This window comes from Channa argus, chromosome 8 (genome assembly GCF_033026475.1).
Source record: "Channa argus isolate prfri chromosome 8, Channa argus male v1.0, whole genome shotgun sequence".
NCBI lineage: Eukaryota > Metazoa > Chordata > Actinopteri > Anabantiformes > Channidae > Channa > Channa argus.
In genome coordinates, this window is record NC_090204.1 from 4,439,103 (window position 1) to 4,464,216 (window position 25,114).

At 39.7% G+C, this 25,114-nt stretch overlaps 2 protein-coding genes across 4 annotated transcripts; both read right to left on the minus strand.

Annotated features, from left to right (window-relative positions):
• Nucleotides 1–79: 79 nt before the first annotated feature.
• Nucleotides 80–8,925, minus strand: slc34a2b (solute carrier family 34 member 2b). 2 transcript variants are annotated; one of them, XM_067514308.1, is made up of 13 exons: nucleotides 8,857–8,925; nucleotides 4,753–4,804; nucleotides 4,531–4,662; nucleotides 4,306–4,434; nucleotides 4,013–4,156; nucleotides 3,398–3,509; nucleotides 3,076–3,271; nucleotides 2,901–2,996; nucleotides 2,499–2,610; nucleotides 1,887–2,054; nucleotides 1,602–1,718; nucleotides 1,390–1,514; nucleotides 80–1,107 (listed from the first exon to the last, which is right to left on the minus strand). In XM_067514308.1, the coding sequence occupies exons 2-13, from the start codon at nucleotides 4,796–4,798 to the stop codon at nucleotides 568–570; spliced, it is 1,917 nt and encodes a 638-aa protein (XP_067370409.1). In that variant the 5' UTR covers nucleotides 4,799–4,804; nucleotides 8,857–8,925; the 3' UTR covers nucleotides 80–567. The 2 variants fall into 2 exon arrangements, with proteins under 2 accessions (XP_067370409.1, XP_067370408.1); XM_067514307.1 differs by lacking the exon at nucleotides 8,857–8,925 and adding an exon at nucleotides 5,222–5,354.
• A 3,011-nt stretch (nucleotides 8,926–11,936) lies between these two features.
• Nucleotides 11,937–24,838, minus strand: LOC137132158 (chymotrypsin-like elastase family member 3B). Of its 2 annotated transcripts, XM_067514314.1 has the most exons (9): nucleotides 24,755–24,838; nucleotides 24,336–24,524; nucleotides 14,961–15,049; nucleotides 14,780–14,877; nucleotides 14,455–14,583; nucleotides 14,086–14,222; nucleotides 12,516–12,658; nucleotides 12,241–12,393; nucleotides 11,937–12,128 (listed from the first exon to the last, which is right to left on the minus strand). In XM_067514314.1, the coding sequence occupies exons 2-9, from the start codon at nucleotides 24,406–24,408 to the stop codon at nucleotides 12,111–12,113; spliced, it is 840 nt and encodes a 279-aa protein (XP_067370415.1). In that variant the 5' UTR covers nucleotides 24,409–24,524; nucleotides 24,755–24,838; the 3' UTR covers nucleotides 11,937–12,110. The 2 variants fall into 2 exon arrangements, with proteins under 2 accessions (XP_067370415.1, XP_067370416.1); XM_067514315.1 differs by lacking the exons at nucleotides 24,336–24,524; nucleotides 24,755–24,838 and adding an exon at nucleotides 15,188–15,947.
• Between the last annotated feature and the right edge of the window lie 276 nt (nucleotides 24,839–25,114).

The window sequence follows — 25,114 nt, forward strand, 5'->3', positions numbered from 1 at the left end:
ATCAAAACAAAATTGTGTAGTTTCATGTGACCAAAGAATGTGCTGCCAATATGCACCATATTTTATATGACTTTGTGAGTTTTCTTCTTGGACATTGTCCATAAAGTCTAAATTTATGCAACGTTCTTTGCACAGTCCGATCAGAGATCAACACCAGTTTCCACAAATACTCCTTGTGCTAAGTCAGAAACAATGCAAAACGTGTTTAAATTGTGTGGCTTTTTTTTTTTTTTTTGAGATTTTCCACTGCTTCTTTTGTTACTAATAGCATGGCTCTGTCTATTCCTCTTAACCACTTCTGTAACTGTGATTCAGATCATGATCAGCAGTTCTTGATGTTATTGTGCTCAGATCTTTAAAAAAAGACTCACAATTCACACCATAACTGAAGACACTATAGTGTTCGAAGGCTCGTTGTTTTAACCGTTTTCAGGAATAGGGGCTGTAATTAGATGTAGTCCCTGTAAGATGTTATAGTTTTACATCATCAATTTTTGATCAGATCAGAAGTTGCACATGGCTGTACTCAGTTTTGCAGTATGCTGTAGACACAAATTTAGCTTAAAATTAAAAATGTGTTGAAGTCTTTTTTGAATCCTCATCTTTAGTCATGGCTGGGTTATCATACATCTCCAGACTCTTCTTGTTGTTCCCTGTGATCTTTTCATCCTCATAATTTTTGCAGCACTTGCAGCATTTGCAGCAGCAGCAACAGTGTTTGCTGCAGAAACCAAAGGCTGAGGTCACCACAGCATCCCAGGGTGCCAAGGAATGCAGGGGCCGGGGCAAAAATTCCCAGTTGCGCAGAACGTTGGGCAAGTGGCGGGGGCATCGAGACTGCATCAAGTTGACAATAATCACAAAGACAATCAACACAACTATTGGCACGCCAACGCCAACCAGGACTTGCCAGCCGGCCAGCGACAGGCCAAAGACACTTAGAGGAAATACAAAGAAGCACAGGAGCAGGTAGAGGCCGGCAAACCAGCGATATTTGGCTGTACGATTCCCCAGCCCTCTGGCCAATCTGATGGGCAACCGCGTGAAAGGAATTGGATACCACAGCATGATACCCATGATGTTAAAGAAGAAATGGCAAAGTGCAATCTATAAAACAAAAACACAAAAATGGATAAATATATGCTACAAGTTGACCAAAGTTATAGTAAATAATCCTCTGGAGACCAGAGTACTAAATTACATGGCAATCATCACCAATATCAGTAGAAGTCATCCCCTTGAAACCATGAGTGTCTTTACTAATTATCATTCTAAACCATTGGTTGAGATATGACGGCCTGGGCCACTGATTGACAGGCCACCATGTCCATTTCTAGAGCTATGCTGGTTGAAAAGAGACTTAAAGCAGGGAACCTTTTTGTACCTTACCTGCAAAGAATTGGCTAGTGTTTCTCCAGGGCTAGCCATAGCAGCAAGTATGGCAGTGGTTGTTGTGCCAATATTTGACCCGAGTGTCAGAGGATAAGCCCTCTCAAGGCTAATGACACCAATACCTAGAGAAACACAAGATATAAGTCCTGGTGTAAATAAAAAGAAAAACATTTTAGAACAGCAAAATCAGTATGTTAATAGTGACTTACCAACAAGAGGCGTTATAGCTGAGGTGAAGACAGAGCTACTCTGAACAATGAAGGTCATCCCTGCTCCCACGAAAATAGCAATGTAACCAGTAACCCAAGTGAACGGGAAGGGGAAGTCTGTTGTTAAACAGAAACACAGGAAGTGAGCAGTAAACCCGATGAAGTGAGGACCGTGTGACTGCACACATCATGATCACATGGCCAAAGCAATCAAGCATCACTATTGAAATAGATGTGCTTACTATCAAACTGGCTGCGCGGAGCAGAACTCTTGAGTTTTCATACCTGTGTTGAGCACCTTCTTAATGACCACGGCCACCTGGCCCTTCAGCATGGAGTTAAGCAGCTTGACGATGAAGATGAGGCAGGTGCAGAGGACAACCAAAGACAGAGCCAGAAGAATGAGGCCCACTGCCAGGTCTGGCAAATTAGCATTGACAAAGAGGTGCTTGCCTGCAACAAACAGTCAAACATTAAAGTGTGTGGTGTCAGCAGCTAATTTCTAATACCTTGTTACTAGCAAAGCAACCAAGGCCAGCTTCTGATTTCTACTCAAAAGGTTTTTGTTTTTTTTAAGGCAAGAACTGAGGAATTTATTTTAACTGAGGGCAGAATACTATGAAGAAGTGATCCATTCCATAGTCACATGGCACTCTGTGAGACAGCATGAATAGACCTATTGAGAAGGTAGATGGTCAGGGGAAGGCATTAGCTGAGTCACTGTAACATCTCAAAGGTAGTCATTGTCCAATCATCAGATGTCCTGCATGAAGGAGGTGTTTGTGGTGGAATGGCTCTCTCATATTACACTCAGTCTGGGCGGATAAGTTCATCCTAATTGCTTTAAAAAGTTTTTCTTCTTTTTCCCTTTTTTTTCACCAATGGAGGCATGCTTACATTTCTCTTGGTAATCGATCCATGTTGTGTTCAACTCGGTCAAGGTCTGGTTTCCTTCCTCCCAACAAACAGCACCAGCAGAGCAACTGTCCACTGTCTCATTCCAGAAAGTCTATGAGAAAAAGCAGGCAGTGCTATAATTAAGAAGCTAATGCAGCTACTGTGTGATCATCTTTAAATGATCGTACGCAACTTTCCACCTTTAATAAAATGACACACCTTCAAAGTGTGACCTAATAACAGACCGAATGTGGTTACACATTAAGGACAATATCAGTCATTAAAGGAACAAAAGCAGTGGTAACAATGGCTTTATTATGTGTTTTACTGCTTCTGTGTTATGATCAGTGGGTGGCAAACTTATACTTTATGCATGCGATTGAGCACTTGTGGACACCTTACCGTGTTTTTCTTTATTTTACACCATATTTTGATGAGACTCTTGTTCTGGGCTGCTGGGTCACCAGTGGCAATGCCAGTGATGACTGATTTGTCCAGCTAAAAGAAGAGAAATATTATTAAAAAAATAAAAAACCTTCCGAATGTTAAAGTTGGATCTAAATGTCATCGTCTTTACCTGGATGATGGAGTTTGTAAGAGGATCTGTGATGACGTTGAGCAGGTCGGGGGCGTCCTCTCCACTCTGAATATTAAAGGATCGAATTATGACCTCGGTGAGTTTGTACAGGACGCCTGTGGCTGCTTCCAAAGGCAGAAGAATCAGCACCGACAGCCAGTTGAAGAAGTCGTGGACCGTAGCACCAGCAAAAGCCCTGTGAGAAGTGAAGTGAAGGCCAAAATTCCTAAACGTTAACCCGACACTAGCTCTTGTGTTACTCTTGTCTTTGTCCTGCTCTACACTTATCACAGGTGGTTTATAATTATATGCTCTGATTTACCTGCGGAACTCATTTCTGTCTCCTGCCTGCATCATGGCAACAATAGTGTTGGTGACAGATGTTCCGATGTTGGCTCCCATGATGATGGGCACAGCAGACTGGACGTCCAGCACTAAAGAAAATAAGTGGCATTGCAATAGTGTGTAATGGACTTCAGCCCTGGTTCCCAGCTGCGGATGTGTGTACAGTACTGTACATACTTTAGGTGGTTAACTTTATTATTTGCAAAGTGCACATTAAAACATTGTGAATTGCTCTAATTTGAGAGTAATAATGTGGGACATCTATTAGCAAGAGAAACAGGAACCGTCACTTAAACAGAAGAGTCAAAACAGCTACAAGTGATGATCGTGGCTGAACTAGCTAAAGGTAAAAAATTGATGTTATAAGTGATGCTACAAACTAATGTACATTTATAGCCTCAGGTTTTTTCATTGGACCAGTGGAACTTCATCTGATGGAGCAATTGGAGGGTAGTCCGACAGAAAAATGTGGGAACTACTGTGCTTAATGTGTCTGTGTGTAATTGAAAGTATATCCATTCATCTCACATGTTGTAACATCTGTCTGTCTGCGTGTGTGTGTGTGTATGTGTGTATGTGTGTGCCTACTTACATCCAGAGGAAACCATGCTGACCACTATAGAAGAGGAAGTGCTGGAGCTCTGCACCAGCACTGTGACTAACACTCCGATCACCAGCCCAGCCACAGGGTTGGACAACACAGCATTGTCCTTGAAGATGTCACCAGCAGCTTTGCCTGTACACACACACACAAAAGTCAAAAACAGTCAATACACATAACATCAGGTGACCTTTTTGGTGTTATCAAGTTAATGCACTATTGCACAGTGAAGACAGTGGTGATAACCACTAAAATTACATATAATTCCTAATTCATCATTTTACCTCCGACCAGCTGGAAAGCGGAGCTGAGAACATCCAGTGAGCAAATAAACAGGTAGAGAAGTCCAAGCAGCAGAACAAACTTAACTATACCAGTCAGCACCCTCATAATCTTTCCTTTTGTATCCAGCTCTGCAGGGAAAAATTATAATAAAACAGTGTCCTGAATCACAGTCAGGTTTTGTTAAAGTGTTCACACTGTGTATTGTCAGTGCCAAGGTGCCTCACCTGACCACTTGATCCCAGTATCTGTGAGCTCTGGGAGTTCCCAGGGATCTTCCTCACCCAAATCCTGATTCACAAGGTCCACGGTGGAGTAAGCCGGCATGATGGCAGTGTCTTTAGTTGGAGTACTGTCATCTAATAGAGGGCAGGTGGGAATGTATGTTGGATGAAGTTACAGCAAACACAGTCTGAGGAGAAACTAAGTATTCATAGACAAGAACATACCGAGTTTGGGGGAGGAATCAGTCCCCACTTCGGGTCTTGGAACCATGATTGTCTAGAAGACACAGAAAGTTAGTTAAAGCAATGCAGAATTTATTGATATTATTATATAGAGTTAAAGACTTTGTAAGTTTTTTACCCGCGCTGCACTTTTTTCAAAATAAAAGGACTCTTTAATTGAGACATTTCATGTTAATTACATCTACTACTGCCCTCTGTATAATATTCATGACAACAATGTAAAATTCGCTGCAGACAAAAAGCACAACTTTTCTACTTTTGTGTTTGGGTTCATAAGACTTCCCGAGAGTGACTGACATAACATGCCAGAAAAAAAAAAAAGAAAGAAAAAAAGGAAGAAAGAAAAAGAGACGGAGAGAAAGGAGCACTGACTTATCATTGTAGGTTCTCCAATCTGAATAAAACTGTCTCATACAGAGCCATGAAATAATTTCAGCGTGGATGTTCTCACCTGCAGCGGTGCGCGTTTGTCCGGAGCTCGGAGCACTGAGCAGGAGGCTGCACCTGTGTTACCTGTTACCTGGCTTACCCTGCTTTTAAAGCACCGCAACACACACACACACACACACACACACACACACACACACACACACACACACACACACACACACACACACACACACGCAGGCAGCTCCCAGTGCAAAGGTCCTACACACATGTGCAGATTAGAAGTCACTGTCATGAGCATCTGTGTGCGGTGCAGTGCTGCACTGGAGGGTGTTACTGCAAAGAAAAACTGCACCGCTGTAGAGTGGCCTTTTCTCGAAGTACAGTAATGCACATTCGACAGTATTTATTTTATCAAAAATAATAACAAATAATGAACAGTTACATAAAACAAATATATATAAAGTATTTGTTGTTCTGAATTACAGGTGTTCCATTCATTAAGGAAATCAAGAAAGCTGCCCCCTGGTGGTAATAGATGGAACAGTAAACAGGGGCTGGAACAGAACTAAATGTCACCACAACATCAAAAATAGGAAACATCCCCTACCCTCTTAAAACCAAATCTGAAATACTGGATAGTTTATTTTCTTTTTCACGCCACTGAACATTCTGAAAAGGAAAATCCACTCTGACTGAATGACTGAATAATGAAGGGTCACAATTTGTTGCTTTAAAACACATTCTATTAATCCTCTGTTGGTCCTATCAAGAGGATAGCTGTTTTATGTGGTGCTGTTAATGTGCTGTTAATGTATCTGTTAATGTCATTTCAGAATAACATAAACAATTTAACATATATCCCATATTTGTATTCAATATCTCCCAATTTCATTTTACACAGGCCTGACCCTGCATGTACAAGCACATACTGTCTCCCACTCACACATGCACATGCACAGATGTAGCTCCTTAGATAACACGCACAAGCACACATTCTTGTGCATGCACATATTTATTGCTTATTAGTTTGCTTACAAGTTTATAGTGAGGAGGAGATATGGCCGCAACAACAGTGTGCATTACTAAAATAAATGGTGTGAATGTGAGTAAATGATTAAGCTACAATCAGGTTGCGGTAACTCCCAAACTGCAATAAAACACTCACTGCAGATTTAATGTTCTGCTTAAAAAAAGGGTTCACTGAGTTGATGGAAAATAATTACTTTTGAAGGATTACTTCACATCTTTGCTTTTAGCCTTTAAAGAACTTATTAGTAAATAATCAACATCTCTGATGATGAATTATCATTATTATAGTTATGGTACAGTGCACTGGCTTTATTTGGCCATGCAAGACCTGGGAGCAGTATCTGATTTAACGCTACGTAAATGTGTGTCTTCATGAGTGTTTTAGAAAGACACACTTTGGTGATGATGTTTCGCTTTGAAATGGAACTCTAATGACTCCAGTCCCTGAAAATGGACTCCAAAGGCAGCCTTAAGAGTCCCTCATGACACATTTAATCCACTTTGGTCACCGGAGTTAGTTTTATGCGTGATACACTCACTAGATTTTGATCCCTTTAGATGTTCTAAAAGATTTTTTTTGGCCCTTAGCTACATATGCATGACAGGCCCATCAGCCTCTTCTTTTCCCCCTTTCATCACAATAAAACCTACGCTTACAAGTGAAAAACATGGCAGAACATTGCTTAGTAACCTGGAATGACGAGGAAGATAACAGAGCTTTGTTTTGACTCAAGGGCTGGTAACCTGCTTTTCTGCACTAATGATGCTCATTGTCATGCTTCAAAACCACATGTACAGCACATAGGTCTACTTTACAACTTTACACCCATGACTATGATTGTAGCTGCTGTGTGTATTGTTTGCTCTGTCTCTGTCTAAAAAAAAAAAATACATTTAAAAAATAAAAATAAAAAACAGTCAGCACACTAGTTATAAATTCAACAACCTTTGCAAGTGCTCAAAATTTACAGTGATCGATTAATTACACCCACTCAAGCCCATTCAACAAAGTTAACAAAGCTGTAACCCGCCTGGTTTTAATACATCCTAATTCCTTTTCTGTGACCTACACATTGTGTTAAATAAGCTCCGTGTTTGAGATCTGAGCTGTAGAGGTCCCATTCCCCTACAATTGTGGATCATCTGCCGAGTGAAAGTTTGGCCCAACAGTGTCCTCAGCGTCAAATAGCTAAATGTCGAAACAAGTGGAGGACTTCTTCCTGGAGTCTTGTGAATACTGTAGCAGAGACTATACCCCTTTGTCGCCACCGTTTGGAAAGTGAAGTCTTTAATTTTAAAGCTTTACACTTTTTGGTTAATTCCCTGAAATTCTCACAATCTTCTACAGTGACAACAATCTGCATTATTATTCAGTCACGTCTCTGTAAATGTGAAATAAATAAATAAATAAACACCATGAGTCTTTGAACATTCTCGATATACTGACAGACTAGAGACTAAAAATCACCACGTTGCAGGCAGCCAAGAAGGGGAAATGGCAGAGAAATGACAAGTTCTGACACTTCCAACGGCTGTGGTTGTTGTATTTTAACTTTTTATTCACTGGATTTTTACTTTTTTGAAGACAGTTTTTTGTGACCAGGCAGCACAGTGGCACAGTGGTTTTTTTGGCCTTTCTGTGTGGAGTCTACATGTTCTCCCACGTTAGCGTGGGTGTCCTTTAGGTACTCTAGTGTCCTCCCACAACACATGCATGTTTGGTTAATTGGTGACTCTAAATTGCCCGTAGATGTGAATGCAAATGCCTGTCTGACTGTGTATGTCTTTGTGTTGGCCCTGACACAGATTGAAAACCTGTCCAGGGTGGACCCTGGCTCTCACTCAGTGACAGGTGGGATAAGCTCCAGCTCCCCGTGACTCTAAACAGGAGAAGCGGTTAAAGATAATGGATGGATGTTGTGACGTTAAGTACAGCAGCTGAAGGTTGATAAAGCAGTGGAGTGTGAATCTGGTGTTAACTCTGTAGCAGCAGCAGCACTCAACCCTGCGAGCTCTTATTCAGTCACAACTAACTTTTTTAAGTCACAGTAGTTTCATATTCCATTGTGTTTTATCCACTTGTGTAGTTACATATCCATCAGCGGGATGAGGATGTTGTGGGAAACACAAACATTTTACATTCCTACATGAATCCACATAAAAGCAAATAATAACAGGAACAGTACTTCAATTGTTAGAACAACGGTACTAAATTAAAACTGTGCATTTAAGGAAAAGATGCAAAAGTATAGATTTGAATGGTAATGAATTTGAAATCAATGTATAACTTTTCCTTTGGAGCAACTGTAGTACACAGAGACGGGGTGCAGCACTAAACAAACCATTAACGCCAACAAAATTCATAATAAAATAATAGTGATTGATTTATTTAATCTGCAACATTAAAAACTTCGAAGTGATTTAAAAAATTAATTTAAAGGTTACATAACTGTATTTAAGCCGGGGTAATGATTAGCCACTAATAACTTTATGGATAAACAACATAAAAGCAATGTGCACCACATAACTGATTATCACTCGGTTTAGTTTCTGATAATTGGCTGTTTGTTCCGGCGCCCAGAGTCTTAGCTTCTGTGCAGTTATGACCTGTAATATTATATTTGATATATGATTTTGATTGGTTCCAACAGTGTTTGTAGTTCTTACCTTGAACTCCGCACAGAGGACACATACACAGCTCAAAGTTTGTGGCGCACAGTGAAGTAGAAAGGAGCATCTTAAAGCGGCTCCATTTTACAACTCACCTAGTTATTAATTGACTAACCCATTAGGATTGATGCAATGGTTTTTCCATGTGACTTCTTTGGACCCAGATACTACAGACAATCAGCTGAGACTTGCCTCTAACATTTGGAATTCTGCTTCAAGCCTTTCTGTGATCCAAACACTTTGTAGTGTAGTTTTTAGGGCCTTTTTTAATGTGTGTTTTAGGATCATATTACTGCTCCCCCTGTGTACAACATTTTCCTCTACTGCAAATAATCTTGTGTTTTTGTTACTTATATAGTCGAGTCAGTCACTGCCAACCAGAGATGGTAGGTAGCTAAGTGTATTTATCCACGCACTGTACTTAAGTACAAGAAAGAGGTACTATTTATATATGTATATATTTAATACAGTATACTTGTACTATTTATTTTAGGCCCCTGTGTACTTTTATTTTACTACAGGTCAAAGGAAAATATTGTACAATTATTCCACTACAATAATGCTGCAGCTTTGGTTACTAGTTAGTTTTCAGATGCATATTCCTAATACCAAATCAGATTTTCTTATAAAAACATACATAAATTCATTAGTATTATGGACATGGATATACTGCATATCCATTAACCCCTTTTTACTGTAAGTTTTTTTTATCATAGTTTTCACCTTTTAGAGTTTCAAATCTGGAATAGATTTTCCAGATTTTCCAGACATTCACATTCACATTATCAACAGGTCAGTACTATTTAAAATATATTGTTTTTGTTTGTAGAGTACTTAAAGAAATGTAAAACATGTACTTTTGTGCTTCAGCTTGAGTAAAGATTTTGAAGTGGTGCTTGTAGTGAAGTGTGTTTTTAGGCAAATACTTGCAATTTGTCTGACTGTGTACTTTGGCAGGGCCACTGAGTAGATGCCACCTACAGTATCTGCATGGTGGCCCAGTAGACAGAAGGTCAAACAGTTTACCCTCTTGTCACTGCCAGGGGCCACCCTGTCATACATGCCTCGAGCTGGCTGTGCTGTAAGCCATAAAAGCATAAAAACCAGCTCTTGAAATGTTTCCAAACTGCTTCAGTCAGAGGGTGGAGAGACTGAGCAGCTATCAAAGTTACAAGCATATGACACTAACACTGGATACGATGAAACCTTTTTTGTAATCCTTGAACTCTAAAGACACAGTTTGACGGATTGGTACAAAGATCATAATTTAATGGGAATGTTCACCTGCAGCAGTTATGACATCATCGACCTTGACCTTTAGCACTAAGGAAAGTCTAATCCTGGGAAAGTCTGGCTGGAATGATTGGAATAAACCTTACACTGAACAACATTTACTATTATTCTGTAACAGGTGGGATCAGATGCCAAACTGCATCTGAGTCCTTAAAATGAAAACGTTTTTTATTAGGTAACGTTGCCTCCACATGGCAAAACAGTGCCCTTACTAATCTGTTTATCATCAGCTATTAGAAAATGTGGAGTTGAGAAAACGACACCTGGAGCAATGTCCTCTATCTCTGTGATCTATGTTATGTCATATAGAGTTTGTTTGTATTTTATTGTTTTATTACTGCTGTGCTATGAATTGATCTGACTAACATGTTTTGTTAAAAGTATGTAAGAACAAAAAAAAAATAAATTTTATATAAATGTTTACCGTATTAATTCATTTTCCTACAAATATCACATTTGGTTTCCTTAAGAGAAGCTGATTTGCAATTGGCCAATGCTCTATTTTAGATATCAAAGGGCATTATTAGCTGTTCCTGACCCTACTGATTACTTTTTAACATAAATAAACATGAAGAAATGCATTACTCATCTATCTATCTATGTATCTAGCCATCCATACATTTTATTTTAAGCTAATTTAAGGAGAACGTAGTGAGTAAATCAACCTGAAACTCCTGAGCAACACATGGAGCTTCTGATTGAGCAGGTTCCCTCATCTACCAGCAGATGGTGACAGATAAGTTTCCAAAGGTTTTTGTTCATGTCATGGTTGGTGGCAGATTTCCTCTAACTGTCTTGGTTTCACTTTATAAAGCTGAGGTCATTTCTTTCTGGGTAGTACGTCAAACCATAGAAGCAGTTTTTGTGCATGTTATGTACTGTGTATTGACTAGGATGAGACCTCAGCACTCAGGTGGCAGGTGACTGCAGTGAGCTTTTTATTGACTTTTTGTTCATGTGTTGTTAGTGTTCATGTTTTGTCCCCTGGTGTTTGTCACCAAACAGTATCGAAGTAATAGACTATAATTTTTTCCTGGACAGATGATAAAAATAAAAAGATGTAAAACATGTGGAGCAACAATCCATTTACAAATTGAGGTACTTAACTTGAGTGATTCTGCTACTAGGGGCTATTGGACTTCCTCAATTACATAACTTGATTCCATAACATTTACTTTGCAGCTCTGGATGAATATCATCAAATACAATCAACAAATCAATGAAAAAAGACTTTGTTGATCCCTGCAGCAAAAATACAGTAACAGCCTGTCACAAACTGGGTGTGTCTCGTATTTGTCAACAGTGGCTCAAAATGCTCCCATTACCAGACACAGCAGATTGCAGGGCGGTGCATCAGGGTATCATACTGCTGCCATTTATCTGAGGTGAAATGTTTCTTTCCAGCTCAGCTCCCACCTGGGTGTATCAGACAGCGTGTTCACCAGTGCTGACACTTGGCCGACCTTGGTGATGACTGATAGGACAAACTGATTCATAAGTCCTCCACATATGCTGACGAACACCACATTTCTCATTCTTCCCAACACACAGCAGGAGGGGAGAAATATGAAGTGGTGCTGTGCATCTCTTACCCAGGAATGGGGAAATTGTTCCGTATTTATCTCTCATGTAAAAACACAGAGTTTTTATGATTCTGCTGCAAGGCTGTGTACCAAACTATTGATGGTTTCTGTTGTAACACACATGTGATGCAAATAAGGCATTAAATGATTAGTGCACATTGATTAAGATGCACGTCCAACTGTTCTACGTTAAGAGACTGATGAAAGACACACAGTTTATTTGTCATTGTATTAAATATTTTCAGTGACGGTGGACATATTCCTCTGTATCCGACCCTGATGTCAAACTTGAACATAAACACAGAAAATACCAGGACTGGGGACCTCATTATTTTTCAGAGTTGATCAATTGTTGTCCAGCGCTGATCTAGATCCTTAGTACTGAAGCATGACCTGAAGATGCAACATGACTTATCAAAGATGAACAGTTTCATTAATTAGTGACAATGGCTGCAGCACAGTTCTGTGTCTCAGACAGACCCAGGTCTACGTTGATTGTACGTACCTCACTGAGCCAATCAGTGAAGGCAGAAACACGGGTGAAGACGGTGGGCTTCTTCACTTCATTGCAGACACGAGAGGAAACAAAGCTGGTTACACCCTGGATGTACCACCTACCATCCTGACCCAAACAGTTCAGAGGACCACCAGAGTCTCCCTGAGAGAGTCAGAGAGAAAAAAAGACAGAAACAATAACAAAATAAAATAGGTGACTTGTTTCACAGCAGGACGTTCAGTTCTGATCAGGACGAGCTACTTTCTCTTTGCTTCCTCACACACATTGCATCCAGCTACGACATCCCCTCCTGCGCAGATCATGGTAGTCTTGACGTTGATGCCCCACCAGTCGCTGCGGCTGCACACACTGTGTTCCACCACGGGCAGCAAGGCCTGCTGCAGCTTATCAGGCATGGGGCCATGAGCTGGGACAGAGAGGATGCAGGTGCTCAACAACACATGAAAACACGGTATATTGTGTGGAGAGATGTAAAAATTATAATCACTTACTCACAACATATAATTATTTACAGTAGATCATTGCATTATCACTAAATTTGTAATAGTTTTTACATGATCACGCCCAGGTCAACACATCGTGTGTGTGTAGAAACAGAAAAGAAGATTTAGCAAACAGGAAGCATTTACTGATGATCAGCAGCAAGCTTTACTTTAATGACACCACTCAGCTCTCAAAAAGTCCTGATCTCATACACCGGGTTGCAGGGGGGTCAGAGCCAATCCCAGCTGTTATTGGGGCAACAGATGGGATACATCCTGAACAGGTCTCCAGTCTATCTCAGGGCCATCATAGAGAGACATGCACAGACAGACAAACACTCACACTCTCATTCACACCTACAGACTGTTTAGAGTCACCAGTTAACCCAACATGCAGTCTTAGGACTGGACATGCAAACTCCACACAGAATCTGGGAGCTTCTACCTGTAAGGCGGCAGTGCTAACAACTCTACCACCATCCTGCCCTCTCATACATCCTTCAACTCGAAATAAATCTGACTCCTGAATGTAAGCATAGCTGTGGCTAATGTTAGCAAGGCAGCAGTGGTCACTCATACAAAGTATATTTTGAGAAATTCCACTATGGAGCTAAGCTGAATAATGGTTGGAAAAAATGCAGTGGTGTTTCAGAGTTTCTAGAACTGTACAAGATTTGTGTCCTCAGCAGTCTGGCCAAAGTTACACCGGAGTCAAACAACATGAAACAACATGAAATACAAAACTGTTTTCCCCTGGACTACTACAGTATATGTACACCAATCAGCCACAACATTAATACCACCTGGTGGTTTTAATAGAAAAATATGATGTAGTTTTTATAAAAATGGCATAAATGTTGATGTAATTATCAGTTAACCACTTTTCAGCACATAAAGTACGTAAAATCAGCTCCACCTTTACCAGTGACCTTTGACCTTTGAACTTAATGGGGTACTTCTGCTTAGCACTTACTGTACTTGCCATGAAGACTGCTCAGAGCAGCCGTACTGACCCTTGTCCTACATGACCACTAGTATTAATGTTGTGGCTGATTACTGTACTGTAATAGGAACAATGTTAGGAACTGAATTTTAAATTGTAATGTGGTTACTGAAAATGCAGACAAAACTACATTACTGTAACACCAAGGTAAGTAGACCTAATGTCATTGCCCAGCTCATGCAGACAGTGCAGAATGTGCAGTTGTTAATGTCAACCGTGTTCACATTTAACAGTAGTGCATAGCAAAAATCTGAGCTTAAATCACCCGTTAATGCTCTTTTTACATGAAATACTGCAGTGATCTGCAGTTTGGAGACAGCATGACGGATGAGAATTCAGTGTCATTACTGTAAAGGTTTCCCCAGCCGGAGATATAACACGGGGTCCCATGGGTTAGGATCTCTCCAGCCGTTGGAAGACAAGCAACCCCAACACTGTCAGTCATGATAGGGCTTTTATCCAGTTTCAGCAGGGCAAGGTCATTGCTGTAAAAAAATATGATACATATGCACTGGTGTTAAAAAAGGCTGCGGTTACATTAAAAGTAATTATTAATTCATTTTAAAATGTGCTTTATGGGTAAATAGGTTACGTCACCTTTTGTATTTGCTTTGAAATTTACATTATATCTTTTTGCTCACATGTATAAATGGTTTTTAAAGATACCAAAGATAATATGTCGAATTTTTCTTTTTTGTTTGTTCAGAAAATACTCACCCATTAGCCACATGGTCAATGTCCCACTTAGGATGGACAATGATGCGTAGAATATCTCTTATCTGCTCGGTACCCTCTTGCTGGTTCATATCATGCTCTCCTAGGACAACACGGTACACATCTCCCGGCCTGTGATGCAGTTCCATTCAAAAGTATTATTTTATTCAGATGAGTGTATTTCTACTTCTTGATCCCCTCTCAGATTGCATGTCAGCATAGTTTTCATTGGCTTGGTTCAATAAATTCAAGAGCTCTGTCTGTGAGCTCTTGCTTGATACTGTATCTCTTGAGTCACACGATACATTTTTGTCTGAGTACTACTCACCAGATGCAGTGTCCAGCAGTCAGCACCCAGCGAGGTCCAATTAGAGTTCCTCCACAGGTGTGATGATAACGGCTGCCGTGCTTCACTTGCAGGGAAATCTGAGAAAAACATGAATAATCTGAATAATATTCGAAGAGAAAAGTTCCAGCATGAGTAACAAGCAAAGCGTGATTGTGTTTACCTGCCAAGGCCAGCTATGAGGGCGGGCATCCTCTCCATTTACCACCCTGCTGACATCAGGCTTGACAGCTGGCGTACCACACCCAAACACTTCAAACACATAATAATGGATTCTGAAACTGAAGTCAGTTTAGTGAGTAGTCACAGGCTTTACTTTCTATTTGTAATTTGGAATAGTTGCGTCTTCATTCAGCTTCCCCACTAACCCACGTACAGTGCAAGCCTTACCATACAGTGCCTGAAGCAGCAGGAGGACCAGTGTTTGCAGCATGCTGTCAGTCTGTAGAGTGTGTACTCAAAGCATCTCTCAGCTCTCTAATAACTCTGTCAACCCAAACACATTTCACACTGAACCTGTGGAACTCTGTTATCAGCCTCATTTGCTGATTGTAGCTGGGAAAAACTTGCTAAACCACATATGCATCAGTGGAGCCAGGACACTGATGGAAAACAAGCAGTTTATCAAATGTAAGCGATACAAACTTTGGCTTTGGTTTATACAGGCAGTTTTATAAAACCCAATAGAAATCTAGAATAGAATTAGAATTAATTATTTACCTTCAAACATTTAACTAGATTTTCAAGGATTTTAGTTTAATGTTCACACAATACACAGTCAGGATATGAATGTTTTTTTTTCTCCCAAATCCATCAGCTACAGCGGCTTATCCTGTAGAGCGTTAAGGTGGAGCCGCAGTCAATATCAGCTGATGTTGGGTAAATGACAGCTCATAGTCTGGACCGGTTCCTATAGTCTATCGCAGGACTGATGCGTGTGAGACCACTTTTCACACCTAAAGCCAATTTAGAGTTATCACTGAACCTCTTTTAAGAATATGGAAACTGCACGAGGAAAGACCCAAGCTGGTCAGCAGGCTCAGGACCTGCTTGTTGTGAGGGAACAACTTTTTTTCTTAGATTTCAGAAAAAAACAAAACAGATATTAGACAATGTTGATACCATACTAGCTCATTTAATTTAACTAATTTACATATTTTGCATTATGGTCCAAACATTAAAAAATACTATACAACCCCCCACAGAATATTGTATTTTAAATGTACTGTATGGACTGTTTGTAGATTTATGTAATCTGATATTTTGTAATATGATATACAGTATATGGTAAGTGTGGGAGCCCATGAAAGAACCAACACAACCAAATGAGTCATTGCTAAAAATCTATAAACATGTGCAATACCTTTCATGTTTCCTATTTTTACTCAACCGTAAATTTGACATTGACCAAAAAGCTGTACTATCTAGGAAAAAAATCTGATTTTACATGCATTAAACTTTTTAACCATTTGAACATATGGTATTACAGTAGCACAAAATCAAAACACAAGCAGCAATAATTAGCTTCAGCAATCTCTGGGCCATGTTGTGCAAACTTTTCACCAAATGTAGTTTAATACACTACATAACCATAGCTCGATAAAATATAACCCGCTGTATTAGCGCTTGAATAATAATTTGCATATAGTTGCATGACAACATGCAGCTCGAATCAAAATCCCGTCCTGCTTAAGCAAACAGAACAAACTGTTCTCAGAGTGGAAATGAGTGCTGCTGAGACAGCAGCTCAGAGGGAGTGAAGAAGAAGAGCGGGGAGAATGGAGAGAAAGGCAGAGAAACTGAGATGAGGGTTTAGTGTCGTCAGCTGTTTTGGTGCTCAGAGTACTGTGAGAAATACATTTTCTTCTTGTGACCACAAAACTGGAAAGCTTTGGGTTACCTTCAAGAGAAACAGTACTGTAACAACTTTCTCTCCTTTAATAACATGTTATACATTCACAAAGGGGCCCATGTTCCTGCTGAATCTGGACCCAATTCTTCATGCCTCACTCAGACAGTATCCTTTCCTCCTGAGGGAAACTAATATCACTCTCTGGAGGAGACAGAGTGCATCTATAATTTTCTTCTTTTAGGGAGCAAATCAAATCAATATTGCCTCAACAGCTAAAAGATTTTGCTTGTTTTCTCGCTGTGTTAGTTCCCAACTCCACACATTGCATGAAGATTTATGAAGCCGACATATGTTGTATGTTTGCATAACACAGCAGTGACAGGACTATGAATAATTCTGATTAAGGCTGCTAAAGTTATAGCTCATGATGAATTAGCCACTAATGTTGTTTAGGCAACAGAAGGTCACTCAGGATGAGCTTTTTGATACGACTGAGTGTATAATAATAAAGTCTACAAGGTTAAACTGTGTTAAAAAGAAAATCAGCGAGCACTTTTAAATCACTTTTTAATTACCTGAGTCTTATTACACAAAATGCAAATATTGGATTTTACAGCCCTATGGTGTTCAATCAGAAAGACCAAAGAGTCAAAGTCACCAAGGAGAGGAAGTTTTAAGCATTTTGCAGTAAAATCTCTCATTTACAGAAACACCATTCAGTACTATTCCGAAACAATCAAATATTAAAGGTAGTTACCTTAATTTGACATGAGAAATGTGACATCCATTTGTATTCTAATAAGGCTAACATATTGGTCAATATTTGTGAAAAAAAAATTTGTGGCAAAGATTTGGGGCAAATTGAGGTCAATTCAACAAATCACAGCTGTTTTAGTTACATTTGCCATGCAAATTTCTGGCCTTTACTACAAGCAAGTGGTCTTCATGTTGCTGCCAGAGGGTCCAAAATAGAGAATGCTAACATTTACCAATAAGCACTAAACACAAAGTTAGCTACAGTTGAGGGAAAATGGTTTGCAAGTATTTAGTCATGCACCAAAGAATTTGAAAATTGTTTTTTTAGCTGGTTACAGCTTTCAGGTCTCCTATTGACCTGCCAATAATGCTAAGGATCACCAAAACTACAAATTACCAATTACAAATTCATGCTGAGGGAGAAATGAATGTCTGTTGCAAATTTCATCGCAGACCATCTAGTGGCTGTTGTGATATTCCAGTCTGAACCAAAGAGGTAGACTGACAAACCAACCAACAGACCAACACTGGCATTTTTACAGCTGTATCCTGACTAATGCCAAGTCTATTAATGTTTAGGTCAGTTATAAAAAGACTGCAGCATCATATTGCATTTTGCATACAACATTGCAAAGCATAATATATTTGGATTTTATGATAAAATTGCTGGAAAAAATATAGTTCAGTGTAAAATTATACGAGCTGTTTCTAAACCGCCTGCATGTATAAGCCTTTTAGTATTTTTCTATGTAAAACTAATTCCATCAAGACATTGTTCTGCTGAACCGCGTAAATCGATATTTCCAAAGAGAAATACAGTTAGCCACAGAAGCAGGTCTGCTCTTTATTCGGTGGGAGCGCAAGACAGAGATAAATTATCTGAGACCAGCCAGCGCAGTTTAAGGCCAAGTATATATCTCACAAGGTTTTCAGATATGTCAAAAATCTGACTGCAGCAGCCTGGAGACGGGGAAAATGCAGCCAATTAGACCTTTGAAACATAAATCACGCTTTACTGCTCTGTCACATCAAGTAGCCAATATTCAGTTTCCAGCCACTGAAAAGAAGAATATCAGTCATTACTAGAAGGCAGAAAAAGTTTAAATAAATGTACAGCGCACAGAATTAGTTGATGATATCACCTTTCACCACAATTGAGGAAAAATAGGAAGCATGAAAAAGAAGCACAGTATATCTGTGATTAATAATATTTTCCAAAAGGGCAGCATATGCCATATAAATGGAATAATAGGAATTGTTTGACATTTTGGAACGTAAAGCCTATTTCTTACATTTTGAATAGGCCCACAGTAAATATGATGCTAGAGGCAGCAGCTGATTAGCTCAGGTTTTTTTTTTTTATGGATTCTGTAAAGAGCCAGGTTATCCCTGTTTCCAGTGTTTGTGCTAAGCTCAGCTATTCACTCTTCCACTGTCATGTGTGTACACTAAATAAGTTCCCCACCAGTAGTCAATTCATCACCTTTGCTTTGACAGTGCTGTTTTTCATACACTGTATTAGATGTGCTGTTGGGTGGTTGTGTTACCTATAGACAGAGTCAAACTATTGGAGGAGTGGGAGAACTGAAAAGTAGCAAAATTGGTCACTTTTTGCTTTATGGGAAGAGTTGTAGACATTTTAGAAACTTGTTTATTTGCTTTCTTGCCACAAAATAATTTATATAATCCACCACATTTAAGCCTTTCTGTTTAAATAGAGCCAGGAGCCATTTAGCTTTGCTCAGCACAAAGACTGGTAACGGGGAAAATAACTATTCACTTCCCTGTCATGTTTGTCTGCTTTGCACAGATACAGATATGCTAAGCTAACTTAATCTACTGCCAGTGTATAATTGGCATAGACCTACAGAGACAAGAGTGGTATCTTATGTAACGCTTGACAAGAAAGTGAACAAGTGTGTTTCTCAAAATTCTTCTAGTTCTATTAAGCACATTTACATGGGTTTCATTATAATTAGTGGCAACGCTGGATGTTTTAATTCGGTTTTATGATCAATCAATTCCATGTCTTTGGTTGGCAGCCCATGGATATTTTCGTGCCATCCAGTGTTCAAGGCTTAAGGGACCAGTCAGAGATGATTATGTCTGCTGGTAGCTCTGCACACACTGTAACAGCCTTAAGGTTGACTTTTTGACACACAGTTCTGCTCCCTCTGACAGCTGAGACACTCTACGCTTGTTTCTCTTCTTCATCAGGATAGATTTAATCCAATTATTGCAGCAGATGTTGGTTATGAGTATATTCTAAAACATCTACTCAGTCATTGCAATTTTTTCAGCGCCAAACTTTTTCACAGTTAGCTGCACAGTCTTTGAGCGTTGGAGGCTACGTCACTGGAGGTAGAGTGTTTTGTTTAATGGGACGTCAGAGGCCGAGTGTCCAATTCCAAACCATCCATGAAAACCTAGAAGACTAATAAACATTATTGTTTTATCTGTGTGTTGTGTATTAACACAATACATTTGGACCCACTTGACTACTACGGTCCTGATGGGCAAATCCAGGGATGTTAGTCAATGAAAATATTATATTTTGTTTTTTAGGGCAATAAATTCAAAGTTAGTGTCTTGTTCCCCTGCTTAAATTAAAGTGAGGCCATTATCAGGAGGAGGAACTTCTGAAAAGTCTTCCCTGTCTGTCATGGAACCTCAAGCCAGTCAAACACAACACAGAAGTAAACAAGAGAGACATTCATAACAAGGTAATTAGACCCCATTCTGATAATTGGCACTGATGGATGAAGGAAACCTAACTCCAAATAAACTTAGGTTACTCCCTCTGGGCTGAGTAGCTGGAACAGGAGAGCAGGAGAACACTTCTTTCTCTCCTTTTTTGTCTTTAACCATCACCATCATTTCTTTCACACACACTGAGTGCTGATCCAAACTTAACAGACCCTCAGACCCCCGCTGGCCATTTCAAAAAGCCTGAGACTGAGTAATTGACTCCACTTGGGCACTTCGAGATTCCTGTGGCAACACTATTCCGATTGATTCATAGCTGCCCAGTTTTTACCTCCTCTTCCTGCCCTCCCCTTGTCTAAACTACAACATTGTTGGTCAAATTAAAAACAGTTTAGCCTGCTGGACTGGCTTACATCACAAGCATATAAACACAAATTGCTCTGGTCATGTAAGACAGACGCTCTGTGATTATCTCTACTCCTTTAACTTGCAAATCAAACACGCCCTGATATGATAGATGCATTTTATTAAGGAGAGCGAAAACTAGAAGCCTGGTGTTTCGGTGTGAAGTCCAGCTAAAGTGTGTCACTACAAAGGAGCATCTCTGCACATGGACAGCAGATCTGGGCTGCTGTTTCAGAGATAGAAAGACAACGAAACTCACTTTGACACTACAACAGCCCAAATTGTAGTGACAGATGGAAACAAATTCAGTTCACATGCATAATTTTGGCACCAACTTTTCAAGTGCCACCTGGTTATTGTGAGGTTAAATTGAACTGAACAGATCCATAATTCAGGGTCCATGACATCAAAAGGAAATCGACATAATAAGGCTTAATTGCTAACTTTTTGATGGCTAATGACCCCAGAAATTGACTGTCGGGTTAGATTTGACAGCTCAATGCTTAACATTAACCTACCAGAGCTGAAATGAAATATGCTACTGAAATTTTAAAGACGAGGTTTCAGAGAAGAGATGCCAGCAGAAGGATAGTGGCAGAGAAACACCAGAAAGGGAAAAGGGATAGATGGTCTTTAGTCTTCTCTCCCACAGAAGCTTAAGTTTCTGTGGCGTGACTGATGAACAATAACTGAGAAGTCCTATATTTCATAGTTGTGTGTTGTGATTGTGGTGCTCCTCAAGGTCTTGTATGATCTGAAATTGATATCAGACTTCAAATTAAATGGAAAATCCACATACTTTTATGATTTCCACAGGTACCTTGATTCTCAACATATATGGAACATAACTCCAGATATGACTGAAATACAGTGGCAAGAAAAAGTAAGTGAACACTTCATCATCAGCAAATCTGTGATTTGCATAAAGTTGGAAAAAGTTCCAAAGTCATCTCTAAGAGTTTCTTAACAAGCCCACAGACAAGTGATAATGATTTAGTTCTGTGACTATACTCTTCATAAAAGTGCGCGTCCAGTTAAGAGGACTCCAACGGACTATTAGAGCTGGTTGACAATTCTGTTCATGAGTCAACACCCTGCATTTTCTCCCTAGAAGTTGTGTGTATGTCCACAGACCAAATGAGTAAAATCCCTCACAGCTCAACCAAGAGCTTCCATCACTTACCTTCTAAATATAATATTTTGAAACCCTGCTGTCTGTCAAGTTACACACATATACTGTACTCCCCAGTTTTCACGTCTCATTATAGTAGATGACTCAGATTTTTGAATACCTGCACAGAGACCCTGGGCATTTTCCAAGACCCTCACTGTATCCACAGCTGATTTGCTGCCTCTGGACCTGAACAGACCTGCCATCAAAGGGAAAAGAGATTCTCTAACTAACAGTGATATGAAGCCAGTCTAAAACAGAGCTGTTAATTTAGCTATAAACTGTCAGTCTTGTTGTGTTCCACAGCCTTAACTGTACAAAGAAGGAATTTGTTTGTGTGTTCGGAAACAAAATGGCAAAATCACTCAGTAAATACCGTACACCTAAATGTGGGGATGGATGTAATTTCGCCACAGCAAAGGGCTCATGATTTGTTTTTACTTTCTTTGCACGTTGGGTTCATAATGGGGCCTCTGACCACCTTGAAATCACCTCACACCCTCATTGACACCTGCAACACCCCTGTAAATTGGCAGACAGGGAAGGTTTAATATACACCAAGCTGTGAAAAGTTCATAAATCTCGAGCAACATGGCTAATAGCAGCTTTGAGGTGACTGAGGAGAGAGAGAGCCACTCTAGATCCTGTTGCTGGTTTTGTCACGCTCAGAATAATCTTTATTTATTGAACATCTCGAATGTTTCACTGATAATGAAACAGAAAAACATTCAGGTAAGTAAATGCATTTGGATAATGTGAGAAATGGCTAAACTGTATTACTAATGTGATTTACAGATGCACACACCCGGCATTTGACACAGAAATATCCTGCATATCCCCTTGCCTTTAAAATTAAAGTCTGTTAGTGACCACAAAGCAAAAGTGTGTAACTCTAGATGACCTTGCACTCACACAACGTGTTAATGAAAGTGACACGTACTCAGCTCAACCTGAAACCCGAGGCTTGAACAAATACATACAAATCATTGCCCTGATGTGTCCAACACCGCCTGCACAGTGCTTGGTCTCAAAGACGACATGGGAAAGAACAGTTTCCCCATCTTTACAGGTAAATACACCTGTATATTTACAATGTTATGCAAACTTTATATAAATATTGTCACAACGTCTTTGACATAAAGTTGGAGCCTGCTGACTGCTGGTGCCTCCAGAAGTTTAGAACTAAACACAAAGAGCTCTCTGTGAAACATGTAAGCATTCGCACATGCTCCAACACTGTGCACTTAAACACCAGCAACACACACACACACACACACACAGACACACAGTTTATTGGAATTTAGCTGCCTTTTACATTTGTAGCCACATTCCCAAAATGCACTACCAATATGGCTACAAACTCTGTTCATGATGTATATACCAGACTTCTGATTTCTCCTCTAAATATTTAAAAAAAAAATCTCCAGATTCAGCTCATGTTTCCCAGTTGGCTATATTTTTATTATTTAAAAGAATAGTCAGGGGTCAGCAGTATGAGGCTGAACATGCCATTTCTCCAAACAAAAGCTGGGTGTGTGTGTCTGGGCCCATGTGCAAGTGATTTCACTCCTCTCCTTTGTGTATGCTGGGATGACAGGGGCCGAAGTCTGGTCAGCCTGGTGCCGGCACCACCACTGTCAACAGGGACCCAGAGGAGTTGATAAAAAGAAGGTGTGCGAATCGTTGATCGGCTGTTGTCTTTGCAATGGTCCAACACTGAACAGCCTGTCATGGTCTCCACTGAGTTTTTGTGTTTGTAAACAAAATATTTTTTTACAGAAAAGGTTTTGATCATTTTGGAAAAATACAGGGTTAGAAGATAAGATAGATCCCAGTTGTTTATCAAATATAGAACTACAATCATCAGCTGATTGGTTTATCTTAGCAAAAGAAAAAAAAAGGAAACAGGGAGGAACAGCGATCCTGGTTCGGTCCAAAGGTAGCAAATTCAGCCTACAATGATCTCCACAGAGCTGAGAGTCACGGCTCCCAGCCAAGAAAAAGTTCTGCACATGAGCCTCATAAATCCACAAAGAGAGGAAAAATAAGATGCATAGGAATATTATATATTCTTAAGCAATGGTAATAAAGTTTAAAAAAGGAAAAACAGAACAAAAGTCAAAGTCAGTAAAGTGCCACCATAGTGTTTGTGAGTCAGCCTTGCCAAACTGCAGTCTGACAAATCTCTCAGCAAAATGGACATAATCAGCAAACACCATATAAATTGTGCTTTTATGCTTTAGTTTGTGTTTGACTTACTTTTGCTCAGAATTAAACAACATATAATGTGATAAATACTAAGCGTTGGACGTGCTGGTACATTAGAGGCATATTTTGTTATCTATGTCGGGAGAGGCCAGCTGTTTATCCCATACTTGCGCAAATCTAAGCTGAACTTGGCATAAAGCTTCATGTTTAATGAGAAAATGTTTTCTTGATTTTCTAACAACGTCATTGTATTTCCAAAAAGGCTAAACTATGTCTTTGTGACGAAAAATTTAAATTCCACTGTATGTGTACTAAAACACTGCAGCAAGTACTCGTTCACGTCCACACATTAACCCAAACAGCTGGCTGTACGTGTATTTCATGTTATACAAATAGCTACATTCAATGAGATTAGTTAGTTTTCCGAAACGACTACTTACAGCAGGTGCAAATTCCCTCTTTGACCTGAGGATGTTTTGCAGAATTCACATCACAAGACCTGCTGTGCCCCATTTGTCTCTTTACGAATCCCTTCTAGGCAGATTCTTCTGGGGTTATGTAAGTCTCTGGGTGTAAAGAAAGGAGACTGAAAAATGTCTTCAAATCCCGGTAGAAGTGCGGGGAGTCATCTGATTAGGAAATGACATGCTGTTGGTATGAGAAATGTTATGACAAGATCCACATCCTCTTTAGCACTAAGCAGATGTTCCAAATTATCCTACGAGCAATATCAATCTTCTCTTTACCCAGAGAGGGAAAAGGTGTGAACAGCAACTTCCACTAAAACACTGGATTTATTAGGATAGCGAGAGCTATTCATTCTCTAATAGCTGTCCGTATTTTGAGCATCAGCACTTACCATCCACAGATGTGCTCCTGTTACAACACACTAGTAGTAATGGCCTTACTCAGTCTTCACATACATGTCCAAATGTACATGACTTCAATTGTACTTAATGTGTTTGTGTGACCTTTGAATGGTCTTAGATGATTTCTCTGAGTTTATCCAGAGGAGGGCGCTGTCTCAAAAGGCATTAGAGTTTAAAACACCATCCACTGCTAGTATGTGTGTTATTACGCTGGAACTACTTCAAATCTTGTACAGAATTAATCCTAAAACACTGCATCTATTACAATAAAAGCAGTTAGATTATTTCTTTGTTGTTGGACCGTCTGGACTACAATTCAACAATGGAAACTCACTGTAAGTGCCAATAAA

What these genes read in the sequence shown, in the direction of transcription:
- slc34a2b (XM_067514308.1), bottom strand. Translation starts at nt 4,798, where the DNA reads ATGGTTCCAAGACCCGAAGTGGGGACTGATTCCTCCCCCAAACTCG. An exon ending in CAGCATGGTTTCCTCTGGAT is followed by an intron (nt 3,510 to 4,012) that starts GTAAGTAGGCAC and finishes TATTTTCTTTAG; the next exon opens with TGCTGGACGTCCAGTCTGCT. An exon ending in TAAGAAGGTGCTCAACACAG is followed by an intron (nt 1,719 to 1,886) that starts GTATGAAAACTC and finishes GTTTAACAACAG; the next exon opens with ACTTCCCCTTCCCGTTCACT.
- LOC137132158 (XM_067514314.1), bottom strand. Translation starts at nt 24,408, where the DNA reads ATGGGGCACAGCAGGTCTTGTGATGTGAATTCTGCAAAACATCCTCAG. An exon ending in ACTGCTGGACACTGCATCTG is followed by an intron (nt 14,584 to 14,779) that starts GTGAGTAGTACT and finishes ACTGCATCACAG; the next exon opens with GCCGGGAGATGTGTACCGTG. An exon ending in ATTGACCATGTGGCTAATGG is followed by an intron (nt 14,223 to 14,454) that starts GTGAGTATTTTC and finishes ATTTTTTTACAG; the next exon opens with CAATGACCTTGCCCTGCTGA.